General features: G+C 40.1%; 1 protein-coding gene across 2 annotated transcripts in view; it reads left to right on the top strand.

The window, feature by feature from the left end:
- The window catches only part of LOC109043279 (Activating transcription factor 3), a 111,704-nt gene that overhangs the window by 80,734 nt on the left and 12,712 nt on the right, over positions 1-18,258 (top strand). The window contains exons 1-2 of one of the 2 annotated variants that reach the window (XM_072305715.1): positions 1,785-2,980; positions 16,260-17,757. In XM_072305715.1, coding sequence (XP_072161816.1) covers positions 17,311-17,757 — 447 coding nt within the window. In that variant the 5' untranslated portion in view covers positions 1,785-2,980; positions 16,260-17,310. Of the gene's footprint in view, positions 1-1,784; positions 2,981-16,259; positions 17,758-18,258 lie in introns of those variants that run through there. The other variant, XM_019060426.2, reaches the window with a different exon arrangement.

Genomic DNA, 18,258 nt, shown 5'->3' with positions numbered 1-18,258 from the left:
AATATTAATGTATATGTTCAAAATTTGATCGAGAGTTTACTGTTAAGTAGACTCGGAAGTGAGGTCTGCGAATCTCGCAAATTGAAGTGTCCGTTTCATTGTCAGCGTATGTGCTTCGCAGGAATTTTTTTCATAAATATCTTAAAATCCAGAAATCATCAATCTATCGACCAGTGGCGTGTCGTGCTTTGCGATGTATCGATTGATCTGCTATTTAAACCCATAGAAAAAATTGATATACAGGGTGTTCACAAAGAAAACTTTGATAACCGATTCTTCACCACAGCTTCAAGGAGGGAAATATCGAAAATCGATCATTTAAGACACGCAACTGCTATCGACCCATCTTTGATTGCTTCTTGGAAACGTTTTAGTGCGATCGATCGATTGATAATGTTTAGAATTTACAACTCTTTTCTTGCAAATATTTCTGGAAGTTGCATTCCACTGTCGTCTTTAGCCCACTGCATTTTGATTTGCAAAATTCGCTCAGACCGGACTTTCAGAGTCATTTTTTTCTTTTAAAACATATACGCCCGATTGAATTTTGTACCTATTAATATTCAGGACTGAGTTACAGAAACATAACATAGTCTAAAAAGACGTTTGAAAATATATAGTAAAATATAGAAATTATCATTCGAATGATTGGCAATAGAATTTTTTTAGAAAATACTGTAGACAAGCGCACATTAAAAATGTGACTTTTCAAGAATGTCAGTTAGAGTATGAATTCAAAAATTTTTCAAATCCATGACTTCTGAAGCTAACACCCTTCAGAATCATCAAAGTATGCGATCCTTTTTAATCACAAATGTTGTTATTTGTCGGAAATGAAATTTAGCTCTAATTATTCAAATATTTGCTATTTTATGAAACACAACTGACAAATTTTGATTCGTCCGGTCTTCATCAAAGGGCCCGAGGGGCACCAAACAACTTTAAAAGTGACGTGCTACTCTACAGGGATCCATCATTATTTCTTAAGTCTACCGTTAAGATCGTTTACAAAGTCTGAAAACTGGCAACCAGGAGACAATCCAAAGTCTAAGGTCGGAAAACATCTGTTTCGCAAAAACCGAGTCGCAAGTTCTGCAACGTCGGTTTATCAGCGATATTCGGCTGTCTGCAAGTGTCATTTTTAATCCATTTAACCGTAAAATTTTGAGCTGAAACTTAACGCTCCTCTTCTCTGACCTACGTCAACTGTTTTGCGACAAATACTGAAAGTGATCATTTTGACACGGATCTCTTATTTTAGCTCGCGTGAAATTCACCTGTGCGGTGAAGGGCAGTTCTTTTTGATGCCCTTGCGACGCGAATGGGATAAAATTTGATGGTGTAACTTCAAAACCATGTATCTCGGTTCGCGACGTTGCAGACTTCTTGTCATGTGTCATTTTTTAAATAAAGCGCTTCTAAACGTCAATTCTTAAAAACTCCAGTGATTATTCCTCCTCGTACGAAGTAAATTGTGAAAAAATTTTGAGAAATGATGCCGATTCGTCCTCTATCAAAAAAATAAAATAGGAGCGAACTTTTTCAAACACCGAGAACGAGGTACGTGGCGTGGGGATTTCGCCATCGAATTGTATTTTCCCAGGTATACGGTACCATCCTGCATATGCGGCGAATGAAGAATGATTCCTGTGTCAATACTACTTTTTGGTCGGGTTTATCGAAAATGCTGAAATATTTTGGACGGTAATTAAAAATTCTTCCGGAAAGAAACGCAACAGGACGGAGCGGTCTCGCGGAAATTGTAACTGGGACCCGTTGATATTAGTGGGTGAATCGTTTCCTGCGATACATGTTTAATGAAGTTTAAAAAGTGTCGCACGTGAAGTCAAAGAAGGGGCGTCCTTGGATAATGAAAAGTTTTTTCCGAAGTTCTCGTCTATCTCTGCGGTGAACACTCAATGCGGGACGCACAGGCGAAAATCGCCTTCAATCTAATGTGTCTGCAACCCCACGACAGCAGTGGCTGAATAGTTATCGCCAAGGAATTTCAGGGGCTTCTCGAAGGACACGGGTTTCAAGACAAGTTTATGCGGCAGATTTTAAGTTTCTTTCGTATTTTTTCCCTGCACGAACTGGGAATTTACGAAAATTCTATTAAGCTATATTTTATTTTTATGCGCTCTTAAGATGTTAATTGTTTTCAATTCTATTGAGAATTTCTGACACCCAAGAGGCGATTGCGGAACAAGTTCCGGCTCGATAATCACTAAACTGTCTTGATATTAATATGAAAAGTTCACCTTATTGTAGTAAATTCGAACGGTTTGTAATAAATTTCCCGGGGATCATTCATATTTCTAATTTTTATTAAAATTGAGATCTAAAGTCGCCCATCGAACACATTGAAAAACGTAGCTTCTGATGAAATGAGTTTAAAATTACCGCATAATTTTCAATCTGCCTCAGATTTGAAATAAAGTTAATCATATTATTTCCTGCAAAACAGCTAGCATTTTCGTTAAAAGCTGATTTTTTTACTTGTTTTAGTAGAGAAAAACAATGGAACTCGCCGTATTTGACAACACTTTTGCTTTTTATCATACCATTCAAGATTACACAACCATGTCTCATCCTAACTGCCCCCTCCTCACCCCATCTGAATGCCGAGATGAGGCTGGCGGTATTAATGAACCTCATTTAGCTATATGAATTTTTATGACTTTTTGTTCATTCTTCCGTAACAATAATTACTGTTTATCGCATCGGCATAGGAACTTAAGAGACGACTCAACTAAGAAAGCGGGTCTCTTGGAGCCACCATCTCAAATCCTTGCTCATTATATATTCACCCATAATTTTTGCATCTTCAGAAAAAAAATTGTGACAAATAAAAAAATCCCACATCCCATTTGGTGCGCTATGGAGTTGATTTGAGAGTGTTTGATGGTCCCATCGTGATTTTTGTGCAATTTTACGTGTTGGAAGCCTATTGAACCAGCTGTAGCCATTGCGTGTAATTGTGGGTAACTTCCCGAGCTATCGGACAATTTCTTCTGTTTTTTACCGCACATTGAGCAGCAAATTGTTTTGACGGTAAAACTGCAAAAAATGTGTGTATAACACAAATTTCCTTCATTCTATCTGCTACCAAGAGGAAACTCTTGAAATGGTTCCACGGTATCTCGTCAAATTTTTGTGCACTTTTTAGGTTAACTTTTCTGCTTTCCTCTTTACATTTTGTCTCCGGGCTAGCATATAAAAAACCTTTAACGCGGGGGCGATATTGTTGAGCGCACAGGCCATGAAGAGGCCTTGTAATGTTACTGAGGCCGTAATTGTCCTCGTAGTTTTATCATTCTCCGATCTCGCACAGTTTTATTACGAGTTCGTGTGACTACGAGTGCCGCAAAATTTTACCCGACAAACCGCCGCGTTTTACTCAGAATCAGGCTCCGGAGCTCTGATATCAGGAGACTCAATCCAGTGGCGTGGCGTGCTTTGCGATATATCGATTGTTCTGTCATTTAAACCTATGGGAAAGGATCGATAAACAGGGTGTTCACAGCGAACACCTTAATAATCGATTCTTTACCATAGGTTTAAATGGTAGAACAATCGATACATCGCAATTCACGCCACGCCACTGACTCAATCGCATCACTCGCGCGTCTGAAAGCGATCGGAATGATCAAAGACCTCAATCAAGAGCTCAACCCCATTCACGGATGAGATGAGATGTTTCTTTTACTAACGTATTTGAATCAGTAGTTGTTTTCAAAAGGGAACAGATCCGTTCCTCGTTGAGTCCTAATTAGCATGTCCTTTTACGCAAACCAAAGCTCATGCAAAAATGGACACGTTTCCTTTTGAAAGCAACCGATTCATTTATACCGAACGAAACTCCGAGCAAACGAGAAAAGTCAATGGAAATTATGAATATGAAAATTTGCGAGCCTCAAAGTTCCTTTACATTTAATTTCTCTGCGCAAAGTTTTTTTCAGATTAAATCCACCCTTATTTCTCTGAGTTGCTTCAAACCTTTCCTTTGGCGATCCCATATGATCTAATTCAAATCCTCACGGTCATACAGCAATTTATGTGATGGTGTCGCGAACCTTTAATGCGTGAATAAAAATTATAACGAAACGTTCAACTTTTTACAAAGTTGAAAAATTCGATCCGCTCCGGGCAGAACATAATTTTGATGCCTAAAATCCTCTTTCGTCTCGCATAAATTACTTGAATAACTAGCGAGGAGTCTCTGGAATACTTAATTTCTACATGCGGCAGTAGAATCGCAGCCTCATGTCCACGTTCTGCTCTGCCGCGCGGGCAACGAACGCCCAAGCGCCTTCTACTTTTCGAGTATGCAACACGGACATCCATCGAGTACGAATAGTTGTATCAAGGTGTTGATCGCATTGTTGCATCGTTTGCGTTGATTTTAGCTGGAATGTGACACATTACTAAACGTACATAAATAGCCGATGATCAGGTGTGCGCACTGCAAACATTTTGCTGCGTTATTCTACACCAAGAAAGTATGAAACCAGGAATTAAACCGCCCAAACCGGCGTTGCGACTCGACGATTAGAATTTACGTTCCAAAAAGCGCCGTTTTGAGAAAAAGAAAATTAGGTTTTCGCCTGTCATGATTGGCGCTTTAAATTTGTGAAATATGTTGTAAGTTCACTTTCTCCTTTGGCGCAAGAATGAGTTAAACCCGACTACCACTTGTTTTTTTTTAATTTTGGGGAAGATTTTCCATCGAAAACTCAACTTACGAATTTTCGAACTCACCAACTTGACAAAAAATCGCCAAGCTCTTTAAGCTTCCTCACTTAGAATGTAAACCATGAGGAGACGATTTAAGAAAAGAAACTGTCAAAAGAACGACAGTGAATAATAATGTAATTAAAAAAAAAAAAAAAAAAAAAAAAAAAAAAAAAAAAAAAAAATCTAGGGGGCTACAATCCCTGGCTGCTTTGCATCCCAACCCTCCGAAGTTCTTCGCGCCTCAAGCATTATGCATTACGCGTTACTTTTTTATTTTATATTAGAGAGTATGATATGAATGAACCTCGGAATCTTCAATATCCTTCTAAACTCACGATCAGCAGTTCGTCTAACCGAGGTTTTCGCTCTTACAACATTTGACTTTCTACTTTCCCTGCAACTTGACTGAAACCAGGCTTCGGTGGGCTGATTTTTGAAATTGGTAAACAAAGTGATAGACAAAGAAGACTAAAAGGATATGGAGGGATCCTGTTGGTGGAAGCGAGTGGTTGCAATAGACATAGGGGGTAGGTAATAGACGAACTAACGGTGACCCTCGGGAGACTCTATAGTTAGTTCATCATTTTTTTCCTTAGTCTACAGGAACCACTAATTTCAACCAATAGGATCGCTCCGTACTCTTCACATCTTCTTTGTCTATCACTGTGTCTATCAACGTCAACAATCAGCCCGCTGGCTAAAATAAACCCAAGTATATACGAGCAGTTTTAAGACTCGGCATTGCGGCAACTGTGATTTGTTAGAGACCTCAACCGCCCCTCCCCCCTCGCCGTATCGCGGCGGTGGGTCATTTACATAGCCGGCTGATTCTGATTGATCACCCATTATCGAAGTGTCGTCATTGAGCCGGAGCGGGCGACCGGACAGTCGCGTCAGTCTTGTCACTGCCCGATGCCGACCTGTCGCTCGTAACTGCGTCTTCATTGTAGTATTGTCGCACGCAACGCATCGCGAAAAATCATTCATCCTCCCGACCGACGGACGTGGAGCCGGGCGCCTAAGTTAATGCTCGTAGCGCGGCTCCGCATAAAGGGCCGATCGCTGCTGCCATGTAGGTCACGTACCGTTTAGCAAAATACCTCACGACATAGTCGATGCTTACTGGGGCACTAGGAAAAACGTTCGGAAATTGAGTTGCTCTTTGCAGAAATGACGTATAAACTTTGCGGCGCTGCGCAGTGGATCGAGTCAATGGAAGAAGTCGGACATGGCATTTTTGACAGAAATTGTAAAATTTTACGTTTATCTTCTCACAGTGGAGATGTTGCATGTGTGAGGAATTGGCGATTCAACTGTTGATTCTTATGTAAAAGTTCGCGAGGAACACGATGGTGCCACTGATTTTCTCTGAAATAAACTCCCAAGCTCAAAAAAAACTCTCAAGTTGAAGCCAAAATGGAGGGGATATCCCACGCTATCCTGAGAGTCCATCTCTACATCAAGACAAACTCTCCATGCAAAGATAGGGAGCAAATACATTGACAGGGCTGCCACTTTATTTGGGGACTCTAAAACTGAAAACAAGGCAACCCTGCTAATGTATTTGCTCCCTATCTTTGCATGGAGATTTTGTCTTGATGTAGAAGTGGACTCTCAGGATAGCGTGGGATATCCCCTCCATTTTGCCTCACTTTGAGAGCTTTTTTTGAGCTTGGGATTTGATTTCAGAGAAAACCAGTGGCACCATCGTGTTTCTCGCGAACTTTTACATAATAAACAATAGTCAAATCGCAAATCTCTCACACATGCAACATCTCCATTGTTTGTCTCACAATGAATCCAATTTTTGCGAAGGCACTTGTAGAATTTTTAACTCAACATTACGATGGAAATAATATTCGTTTCAAAATTTAATATGAAAGTCTCCAGGTAGACACATTGATAATTTCCAAAAGTTACTTCTAATTATTGGTGAATAAACGTTCTCTTTATCCGTCAATTCAGACCTGACGGATCCTCAATGGACGAAAAGTCTATATATATTAAGTAAGGTACCAAATTAATACTCTCCTGTTGAAACCGTTTTTTTCTATGTGTTTCGGACTTTTTTTCCTTTCGATCTTAAAAAACTTTCAAGTATGAATTAAGAGAGTGTCAAACTCGAGCCGCATCGCTAAATGCAATAATTTAACCCAAGAGATCAATCGATAACGCTGATACTTATTTCTTCTCAAAGTGTGAATCCGATTAACGATTTAAAATGAACTTTATTAAAGCAATTTCAAGCGTATCAATTGATCTCAGAGATTAGCAAGAAGTCCACCATACTCTGCGGGATTTCAATTACGAAACCAACCAACAGTTCTTGCCGACAAACACTCATTTCGGAGGAACTTTCAGCACACCACTTCACTATGAGAGGCTGAGTTATTGAAAATTATTATCCTACACCGGCCCGCAGGTATAATCAAGTGTTGATCATTGTATCACAACATGGCAATGAGTGACGAGTCAATTTGATTTCCATGCGGTTGCCTTTCAAGAGACGATCGCACCGTGAGAACAAGATGCTCCGAGGTACAACTCCGCGCAGTTTTTGACTAGTGAAGCACTGGTGTCGAATTAGCCTAAAATACATCGAAATTTTCCTCAGTCCTCCATAAAATAAAGGACTATACTGAAAAAAAAATCTCGGTGTATTTACGAAGAAAAGGGTAAAATTACCAAGAATTCAGAGTTCTATTCGATCCCAGTTTTTTCTCGGTAAAATTACCATTTATGGAATTGGTAATTTTACCGAGATTATTGAACTTTCTCGGTAATTTTACAGGACCTTGGTAAAAACGCCAATATCTTTTATCGACTGTGGTAGAATTACCGAGATAAAATGGCAGAGTTACCGGGAATTGATTACCAATTAAAGTGGTATTCTTACCTGAAAAAAACAGTAAAAATACCGGTATTTAGGTAAGCTTACCAGACTGTCTTTGTAAAATTACCAATAATTGGTAAAAAAAGTGAGATGGTAAAGGTAACAACGGACCGTGGTAAAAACGCCGAGAATTTTTTTTTCAGTGTAAACAGAACTAACATCGAACTGCTAACGTGCAGCGGTAACGGTGAATGTTTTAAAACTTCGTTTCGATCACTCTTTCATTTCCGTCTGTCCTCATGATCCTCAACGAACCACCAGAAACAATGTAATTTTAAGCGTTGTGATAGCTGCTTTTTCGTTTAATTTTAGTCATTATTGCCACTTAAATCATGTTTCATGTGAAATTTTGTGGAAGATAAACACATATCGCAATGCCTTAATTCGCACCTTGTCTGGAGGTATTAGTCGAGAAAGTCGAAATTTATATATCATGTTAGTAAATTTTATTCTATCCCTAAAAAATTAATGCTGTAAAAATGCGCACTCGAGCAAAACTCTTGTAAGTTATCAATGCTCGCTTTTGAAAACTGTGAAAAACCGAGACTCATAAACACTGAGGTCGCATTTAAAATAAAGGGGGTTAAAATTAAAAACTCAAATATACCTTAATAAATTAAAAGTCCGTGCTAAACGCGTTTCAAGGCCGTCGCAGCCTCATTTGACCCCCCCCCCTCTCATTTTGACCCCCTTTTTTTCAATGCTCGCTTTTTACGGAATTGGAAAATACCCGGAAAGTTAACCTCTCTCTTCCTTTGAAAGGCCGCCACGAAGAGCTGTTTTAATAGACCGAAAGCCTTTTTAAATGAAACATTGCATCATTCAGATCTCACAAAAGTATGTTTATATCGTCCGAGGTAAAATATGATTTTTCGGGTTTTTTTCCATCTACCATTTATTTTTCTTCCCCCATCAAAAGTGTACTAAATATTGTAACAATCCGACAATTATGTCCAGGGCTTCATTACGCGTTCCTGCTCGTTGTTTGTGAATAAACACGTCGTGAGTTCCACCGCGAGAAGAGAAGCCGGGCTTTGGGGAATAAGGTGAGCGAATTTTGAACGAGCGCTTGAATCAATGGCTGTATGAATGGACGGGTGATTTGTTGGTACTTGATTGCTGTAGAAGTGAAAGTGATGCAACAGCAAATCTGCCAGCTTCGTCGAATCGAACTTGAGGAGGGATAGGAATTGGCTTCGTCAATTATCGCGTCTTTGGCCCTCTTTTATGTAGAGCTTATCACTTACCATATTTTCAATCCAGTACGGACAAAAACAAAAAACAAATAAAAACACTGCACTGGAAACTGCTGCACATCCAATTCAAACATGTACGGGGATCTTGGTCTCAATATAAAAGCATCTGGAATAACCATTTACCAGGACTGAATTTAGGATTCTCGGGCCCTAAGCCTGTGTTGTGGACACACAATGTACACCAACCCAGAGAAGAAAGGTTTCGTGGTGATCTCATCCAATGGAAGGCGGTCTGGGGAAAATTGCACACAAAACAGAAAGAGAGAGAGAAAAAAATTGAAAAACAGTTTTCTGTTCAAAAAAACTTTTCTGCATAAAGAGAATGAAAATTCACGGGATCGATATGCACATTTATTATTTCAGAATCCTTAAAATTCTATACACAATTGTCAGTAAGTACTTAGTTTTTACAGGTGATGCACATTTTTTGTCCTGTAACAACGTGGACACGCAGCAAAGTTCATGGCATAAACTTTATTTGAGATTTCTCACTTCGCCTTACAGTATCGGCATGACTAATGACTATCCAATTAAATTAAGAAGGATGCTAACTACAGTAGACTCTGGATTATCCGGCTTCGTATTATCCGGACTCTGGATTATCCGGATCGATTTTGCAACCATGTAACTGCGTACGCATTCCGATAAGTGAGCGGATCCGCGGAGAAGCGGTCGCAAGGCATATTGGCGCCTGCAAGGCTGAAGGAATACTTCACGCATTGCGCCAAACAGTGAGGTCGGCGTGGAACGCATTAGCGCCTACTAGATTGCATAAATACTTCTCGCATTACGCCAAACGCAGTGCAGTCGGTTAGTTACCCTAAAACGCACATTAGCGGCTACAAGACTGTATGAATACTTCACGCATTGCGCGCTTTAATCGTTGTATTGTAATTTATCGTTGTCGGCTACCATTCACAATCACCATTGAGTCGTTCAATTTGGCGTTAACCTTTTAAATTCGTGTTGGTATGTACATGATGTATACATAATAAGAATACTGTGGTGTTGGTTGGTGGTGTTTGTGTTTGCTATTATTATCCGGATTTTTTTTATCCGGATCGGCCCGGCACCAATTAATCCGGATAATCCAGAGTCTACTGTAATCTCATAATACGGAACATTCGCAGCTGAGAACGGACGGAGGCACCTCAGAAAAAGTCACTCATAAAAGTTAATATTCCAAAAGGTCTTCAATCTCTATTGAAAACAAACCATTAAATTCATTCATTCATGCGCAACTCTGTGAGTTAATTTATTCCTGAGCGAGAACTAACAAATTGAAAAAAAGAAGAAGAAAAAACTTGACGCCATTAGTTCTATCATAGCAGGGAGTCCATTTCTTCCCACTTCTGCTTGACATCTCTACCTTTGATTTTCATCTCCGTAAATCAGGTAATACACGCGATTATTCATAAGTACTTGTACAACGGGGCTAATTAAGATGCACCTGTTAAAAATTGTCACCGGTCATTTTATCTTATTTTTGACGTTAAAGAAAAACCACTTCGGCAGAGAGCAGTGCCAAATGCTTCTTGGCAGGAAAAAAATCCGGATTAAGATGAGCGAGGGGGGAGGGAGAGAGAGGGGGAGAGGGAGGGAGGGAGGGAGAGAGAGAGAGCAAAAAAGGTAGAAAAAGCACTAACAGGTTGGGTGGTTGATACCTGAGCTGTATAGGAATAAACCTCCTCAGTGATCGTATAATGACTCTGGTCATGCTTCTGGTCTTTTTAATGCTTGAAAATTGGAATTTGGGAGCGAATTTTTCACAGAATATGCATTAAGACTAGTTTTGCTTGAAATCATTAATATTTCAATTTTTTCAAAACTGCACTTATAAGTCTTGTCCTTCAAGCCCCTCATTTATTCCTTAATATGCGTACAATACAGACATTTCTTCACCGCACTAAGAGAACATACGCTCCTTGAACACATTTGTGTTTCAATTACCAACGAACAACGGTATGGCATCTGGATTTAAATTTAGTCTTGCGATTCTGAGGCTATAATAGAGTCCATGCTTAATATACTTTTACGCCCTTTTACACTGCGACAGAAGATCCGTCATCTTACTTCTTGCATGTGCTTACCATGCGAAAATGACGTCAGACGATCCTCTGTCGCAGTCTACAAGTACGTAAACTTATTAGGCGTGGACTCTACATACCCGCAGATGATGCCATTCAAGGACCCCACCGGCGGGCTGATTGTTGAAATTGATAGACAAAGCAATAGACGAAGAGGCATACGGAGCATGGTGCGATCCTATTGGTTGAAATGGTAGGTTCCTATAGACTAAAGGAGAAAATGATGGACTAACCATGAGATCTCTCGTGGGTTGTCGTTAGTTAGTCTAATATCTACCTTATTTGTCTATTGCATCCATTCGCTTCCACCAGTAGGATCCCTCCAAATCCCTTTTGTCTTCTTTGTCTAGCTTTGTCTATCAATTTCAATAATCAGCCCGCTGGAGTCGTTTTCCGTCTATAATTTGGATTGCATTTTGCAAAAACGAACCAGTTGCTAAGATTGTGCAACTTTTTTCGTTTTGGAAGAAAACCCTGATTATTCATTTACAGTTTCTATTTTACTCGCTAAAAACTGTAAATTTAAGACAAAATTACAATGTAAATTTCACATTTGCTCATCCTTTCGGTGACTTTATTGCAAAGGATGAAAATGCACAATCTTAGCATTATCGCAATTCTTCCGGTTCCTTTTTGCAAAATGCAATCCATTTACAAGTGGTTCAAAAATTTATCGGGAAACGGGTGATAAGTTGCCTGATTTACTATTGAAGAGAAATTAATCAATTTGGCAACCGTTTGAGAAATGAACTTGTGATTTGAGCGATTAGGAACAGCGGCGTGGCGTGCTTTGCGATGTATCGATTGATCGGCCATTGGAACCTATGGAAAAGTATCGATAAACAGGGTGTTCGCAGCGAACACCTTAGTAATCGATTCTTTACCATAGGTTTAAGTGGCACAACAATCGATATATCGCAATTCACGCCACGCCACTGATTAGGAATGGACCCGCGAGTCGAGTCTTTGACTTTGCACGCCCGCGTCGTTTCACGTCACGTCGCGTCGCGTAGTCATCGTCTCACACTCCCACGCGTGTATTTTGACCGTGTCTGCCGTGCATCGGGCGTAGTTACCATGTTGTCACGCTAATCATATGTGTTTATCTCCAATTATTACATTCAGTAGTCTGCCGTGCCAAGGAAGAACACCGTATGAGCCTTCAGACGTTGCCACATTTCCTTCCATAAAAATCAAATTCAGAGGGAAACTCGAGGATATTTTTCCTCAAATTTTTCAGAAGTGCGATTTTCCTTCGCACGGCAGCAGTGCAAAACCTCTGATATATCGTGACAGGTTTGCCGCCGGATTGAAGTGATAGTCAAGCTCAAAAACTATACAGTGGCGTGGCGTGAATTGCGATGTATCGATCGTTCTGCCATTTAAACCTATGGTAAAGAATCGATTATGAAGGTGTTTGCTGCAAACACCCTGTTTATCGATCCTTTCCCATAGGTTTAAATGACAGAACAATCGATATATCGCAAAGCACGCCACGCCACTGCAAACTACGTATCCGCCTGATTGCAGTATTCAAAATTTCTGCTCCAATTCTATGTTTCAAGAGGGAACGAGGCAACTTCATCGCTTGGAATTTTGTGCTCCTAAACTTTTTACAGTTTTGTTCGCAATTTAGTCTAAATTATGTTAAAATTCCAAGGGCAAATATGAAAAAATATTGGTTTCATCCAGGAAAATTTTGCAACTCCCAAATGCTCTTACGGCGTTCTTCCTTAGCACGGTAGCGGTGCAAAACAGCGGCGTGGCGTGCTTTGCGATGTATCGATTGATCGGCCATTGAAACCTATGGAAAAGTATCGATTAACAGGGTGTTCGCAGCGAACACCTTAGTAATCGATTCTTTACCATAGGTTTAAATGGCACAACAATCGATATATCGCTATTCACGCCACGCCACAGGTGCAAAACCTCTGATCTATCGTGACAGGTTTGCCGCCGTATTAAAGTGATAGTCAAACTCAAAGACCAGGTATCCTGATTGCGGTTTTCAAATTTTTGGCTCCTATTCTATTTTTCAAGAGGAAACGGGTCAACTTATTTCCTGGAATTTAGCGCTCCTAAACTTGTTACAGAAGATTCAACACTTTGAGAACATTACACTCTCACTCCCTCAGTAATGAAGAAATGGACGACACACGATATCTCTCCGAAGTTGCGACTAGGAGAGTGTTACGATGTCTGCAAATTATTCAAAAGTTACTGGAATTATTATCTATAGGTAGAGCCTCTCTCGACTTGCACGGTTCATTGATATACGAGTACACAGACCTGTGTCCGTCCTCCGCATCTTCGGACGGGAGTACTGTCGTTTCCACCTCCAATTGCACTTGTATTAGTGATTACTTTTCAAACAAAACAAAAACACACGAGATGATCGCTCCTTGATGTGTCTAAAACTCGTGATGCGACAATTTCAACCTCTGTACAGCTCAAATTGCATAACCTCTCAGATGAAGGAGAGCTTAGTTTTCCCCCGAAGTCTTACCTGTTGATTCTGATCTTGCAATGGCATTTGTTTTAAGCGCTCAGCCGATAGGCAGCGCTTTTTGATTTCGACTTGCCTCTGAGTACTAGTATACCAGTGCTAATACGTTTAAATGGCGCACCAGCTCATCGATGTGTAGGCTTTTTTGGGGGGGGGGGGGGTCCATTTTTAAAATAAATAAAGCTGTGAAAACTGTATTTTATGCTTTTAACGTAATGCGCAGGTAGTTTCGATCGTTTGTCTGTAAGAAAATTTCTTAGCGGTAGAGTAATTCTTATCGAAATTGATCGTTGAACTCAAATGAAGCCTAAAAAAAACGCGCCTGATGAGCTCAACGGTGAGCTCATTTTCGGGAAACAAAAATACGCGTTTACGGTTTCCTTGGTAACCTTTGTTTGCTATCAGCTGATGTTTTATTTCCATTTCCCAGCCAAGTCGACGGAATTTATACGTCCTTTCTTCATTAAATACATTTACTAACACCTGAGCGCTTTTCTAATACGACAGTATTGGAACTTTCCCGCTTGTTTTTTTTTTTTTTTTTTTTTTTTTTTTTTTTTTTTTTTTTTTATGTATATTAAATTGATGAAGTTCTGCAGGAAGATTTTCACCCACAGTTTGGAAAAAATTGATTAAGGAAGAGTATGATATACACAGGGGCAAGGATGGTAGAGGTAAAGATTTGCATTTATCGGCCTACAGTAAGGTGGCAAGCGCGATCATGCGTCTACTAGCGTAATATCCTGAAATAGCCAGAGACTGCACAGTTTATGATAACTCAGCGTAACTTATCCAACGAGCTGATTATTGCAACTGATAGATAAAATGAAAGACAATGAGAGAAAGAGAAATGGGGCGATCCTTTTGCTGCGGAAGCGGGGGGTTGGTGGTTGCAATGGATAATAAAAGGTAAGAAATAGACTACCCAACGGCAACCCACAAGACAACCTATAGGTAGTCCATCAATTTACCCCTTAGTTCAAAACAAACACCCGTCTCAACCAATAGGATCACTTAATTTTCTTTCATCTTCTTTGTCAATAGTTTTTCTGATCAACTTCAAGAATCAGTCGGCGTGTAAATCTAGATTCTAGAATCTATACCCGATATTTTTATAGAGGCAAATTCATCCCGATTAAGTCTGACCTATACCCAATTAGTTTTTTGCGTAGTCTATCGAGATCGACTTTAAAAATCCTCATCGATCATCTCCAGTGGCGAGGCGTGAATGATCGATTATCGATATTTTCCCATTTGAAATTATGGTAAAGAATCGATTATCGAGGTGCTAGTTGCGAACACCCTGTTTATCGATCCTTTTCCATAGGTTTAAATGGCAGATCAATCGATATATCTAAAAGTACGCCACGCCACTGGAAAATTCAGTCTCAGTCTCATGTGGCCCTTAAACCCCAAAAGGAAAATTTAGAATTGAACATACTACTCCACACAGTGTGTTTTATTACTTTTACCACCCATGCAATGCCGCAAAAATCGCTTAACGCTTGCCACTCTAAAAAAGGTAAAGAATACAAAACGCATCAAAGTTCTAATGCACTCAATGGTGAGCACAATGAGGACGATTACAATACATTTGGCATTGTCTGCTTTAGGTGCCATAATTCTGCTGTGTCCGCGTGGTTTATGTGTGTGAGATATTCCGTTTGTTTTATGTAACGTATAGCTCACCGTGGCGAGACACTAAAATTGTCGGAGAGGTAATAAAAAGAGTGGTCAAAAAGAACCTCGCGTCCCACCGTAAAATTTTGTTTCTTAGACCTTGAAAATTCGGCTGAGCAACATTAATTAGTCCTAATTTTACTGTTCACTCGTCGGGTTTTCATAGATTTGAAGCTTGCATGTGATTATTGGATTTTTACTAACAATTCTACAGCAGTTTTGATACGTTGTTTATTCAGTGTTGGATTCTGTCCCATCCTCTCTATCAACGACGAGACTGCAGAAAGTGCATTTTGTTTACGGTGTCCTCAACTTTCTGTTCTTATTTGATTTAATCACTAGAGGACAAGCCAATGAAATGATCGCAGAATATTTTTCTCGCAGAAAAGAAAGATAATGAGAGAAATGACGTTGAGGATTTTTCAAATTAAAAAATAAATCATGAGAAGAAGTCTGCAGCGACCCAAACCGGGGTACCTACGCGTTTCAGAAGGTATTTGCCCCGCCGATATGCTGTGTTTTTGAAACAAGGATAAAGATTTGCTGCGAAACTGTAGAAATTTACGCGTTAATTTTGCGTGAATTAATTTCGGATGAGTTAGGGGAAGTTGGAAGAGAGAGGTAAAAGGCATGGAAAATGGTCCAAATTACTATATCAAATAGACCTATTGAAATATCCTAGACTCGAAGTCCACGTGTGCGCACTAAAAACTGAAAGCACACTAAAATTAATGTACATTCGACATCTTAAGTTTAGGAAAATTCCAAGCCTCGGAGATCAGAGGACATGTCTTTCTCAAATAATTTAAATTTCTGAATCTCCCGAGCAAATTCCTCTCCTGCACGTTGTGAAATTGTGGAGTCCCTTCGGTAAAATCTCGGTATTAAAATAATCTCCTTCCAATATCCAGTCTACCAGCATTGTCTTGCGCGCCGTTACAGGATCAGATGGATCATGTCGGTGGTGTAAGTGAAATTGCATCTCTTCAGATTGAAGGTGCATTTAAAAGCATGTTTCTCACCTTTTTCAGTCGCTCGTAATAAGGACTCGGTCATTCTTAACTTTCGCTGATTTTTCTTTTAATTTTGTTCTTTTCCAGATTCAGACGAATGGTGTCAAATATCCCGATAAATGGAGTTCAAGTCATGATGAAGTTCTACTTCAAGAAAAAACCCAACATGTCCTGCTGATGAATTCAAACATCCGAGTGAAATTCCTCCGGATCGAGTTCATTGTCAAAAAATCTTGCAAATTCAAAAATCTCTATACGGTGCGCGTTTTCCGAATTTTCTCGTTGAGCGCGGTCTATTCTAGTACAAATTTTAATGTCTTAAAAAAATCTATATGCCTTCCATTTGACTCTATAAAAATTTTTAAAAACACGTGATTGTTTCCGATTTTACGTGTTTTGAATATACTCGACCGTTCCTCAAAAATTCGGCGCTACCGTTATTTTTCTGTGATTTGCTGCCTTTTTTATTAATACCGGGTTTACGTCGTATTCATGTCTGCGGACGATACTTTACTCAGTGCCTAATTGTGTTGATCTCTTTTACGCGTAAATAACTCATTGTTTTTGGTGCTCCTATCTATTAATCAACTTGCGTTTTGAATCAACCTCAAATAATAAACTTTTGATTGGTTGATGGCAAACAACATCCACTCAAAACAACCGTGAATTTTACCTCCGATCGAAAATTTATATTTATATAATTGATTCTTAACTATATTAAACTTCGATTTCTTTGAAAAAGTGTTAGTGTGGAAAATTTTCAACGACGGCTGTAATCTAGGACCTTGCTAATCTTCGCTTTATCTGTAAAACTAACAGCAAGAACAAATTTTACTCGTGAATAGTGTTTCAAGGGGCAGAAAATAACAATCAAATCATAAAAACCACCTACTTGCCATTCTTCAGTTATTTCAATTATTCTGTCCGGTAATTAGAGAGATTTCAGTGCCGTAAGAAAAATTCAGTGCAACTCTTCGAAAATCTTCTCTTTTTGTGTCTTTTCGAAGTTTCCCAAATTTCGGTCCAAAAATGACGTTTTCCTCGAAACCTTTTAAACTGCGGAGCGTGAGCAGATTGCACAGCTCGAATTGATAGTGGTCCTGGTGACTTGAACGCGCGGCTAAAAAGAACAACCCAAATGTACAACCTGAACGTGCCTTCCACGGGGGGAGACGGGGCTCTCGCACTCCCCCAATCCGGGTCTCAAACCCCGCGCACCCCCGAAGTTCTCAATACCCTGATGGCTGTGATGAACCCCCTGGACGCCTACACCCCGACGGACCCGAAACTCGCCTCCTCTCCACCGGGTGATTCCGAAATGGGCTCCGGGACCGGTTCGGGTATCGGTTCCGCGACAGCGCATCCCATTCCTGTGTCGAGTATCCAAAAGACTCGATCTTTACTCATCAAAGAGGGGTTGAAGCTCACGATACAGGCGAAGCGGGGTGCGATGACGCCCGGATCGGATTCTGGTTCGGAACTGGTTCATGAAAAACCTACCCCCTTCCTGAGGGAGGATTTTACCATGGACTCGATCGGGTCCGATGAAGGAGATGATGGGATGTCTTCCATAGCTGGTGATGCGGTGAGTTTTCAGTTTTTTTTGTTCATTTTTTTGGCCCAGTATGCTATACTGCCGACTGCCGCACTGGGGAGAACATTGTATAAAGATTCGGATGTTGCCAAATTTCCATTTGTAAAAATTTAGTTTTGCGAAGTGTAGAACATTTTTCTTTAAAATTTCCAGATACTTCACTGAACAAAAAACTCGGGCCGTGGGAGCCGAAATTACGGGCTATATAGACATACCGTCCGTTCCGGGCTCAAAGGCCGAAAATTCCGGCTGCTGGAGGCGTAGCTTCGATTGCTCCGGGTTCAGAGGCCGAAACTACGGCTCCAGCAGCCGGAATTTTCGGCCTTTGAGCCCGGAACGGACGGTATGTCTATATAGCCCGTAATTTCGGCTCCCACGGCCGGAGTTTTTTTTTCAGTGTTCAGATCAAAGTACAAATTAACTGATATGATAAATTAAGAGGAAAATATTCAATGGGTTCTTGAAAATGTGTGTTTCATCAATCAGCCATAT

Source organism: Bemisia tabaci, unplaced genomic scaffold (assembly GCF_918797505.1).
Source record: "Bemisia tabaci unplaced genomic scaffold, PGI_BMITA_v3".
Taxonomy (NCBI): domain Eukaryota; kingdom Metazoa; phylum Arthropoda; class Insecta; order Hemiptera; family Aleyrodidae; genus Bemisia; species Bemisia tabaci.
This window is presented reverse-complemented; position numbering and strand designations above follow the sequence as displayed.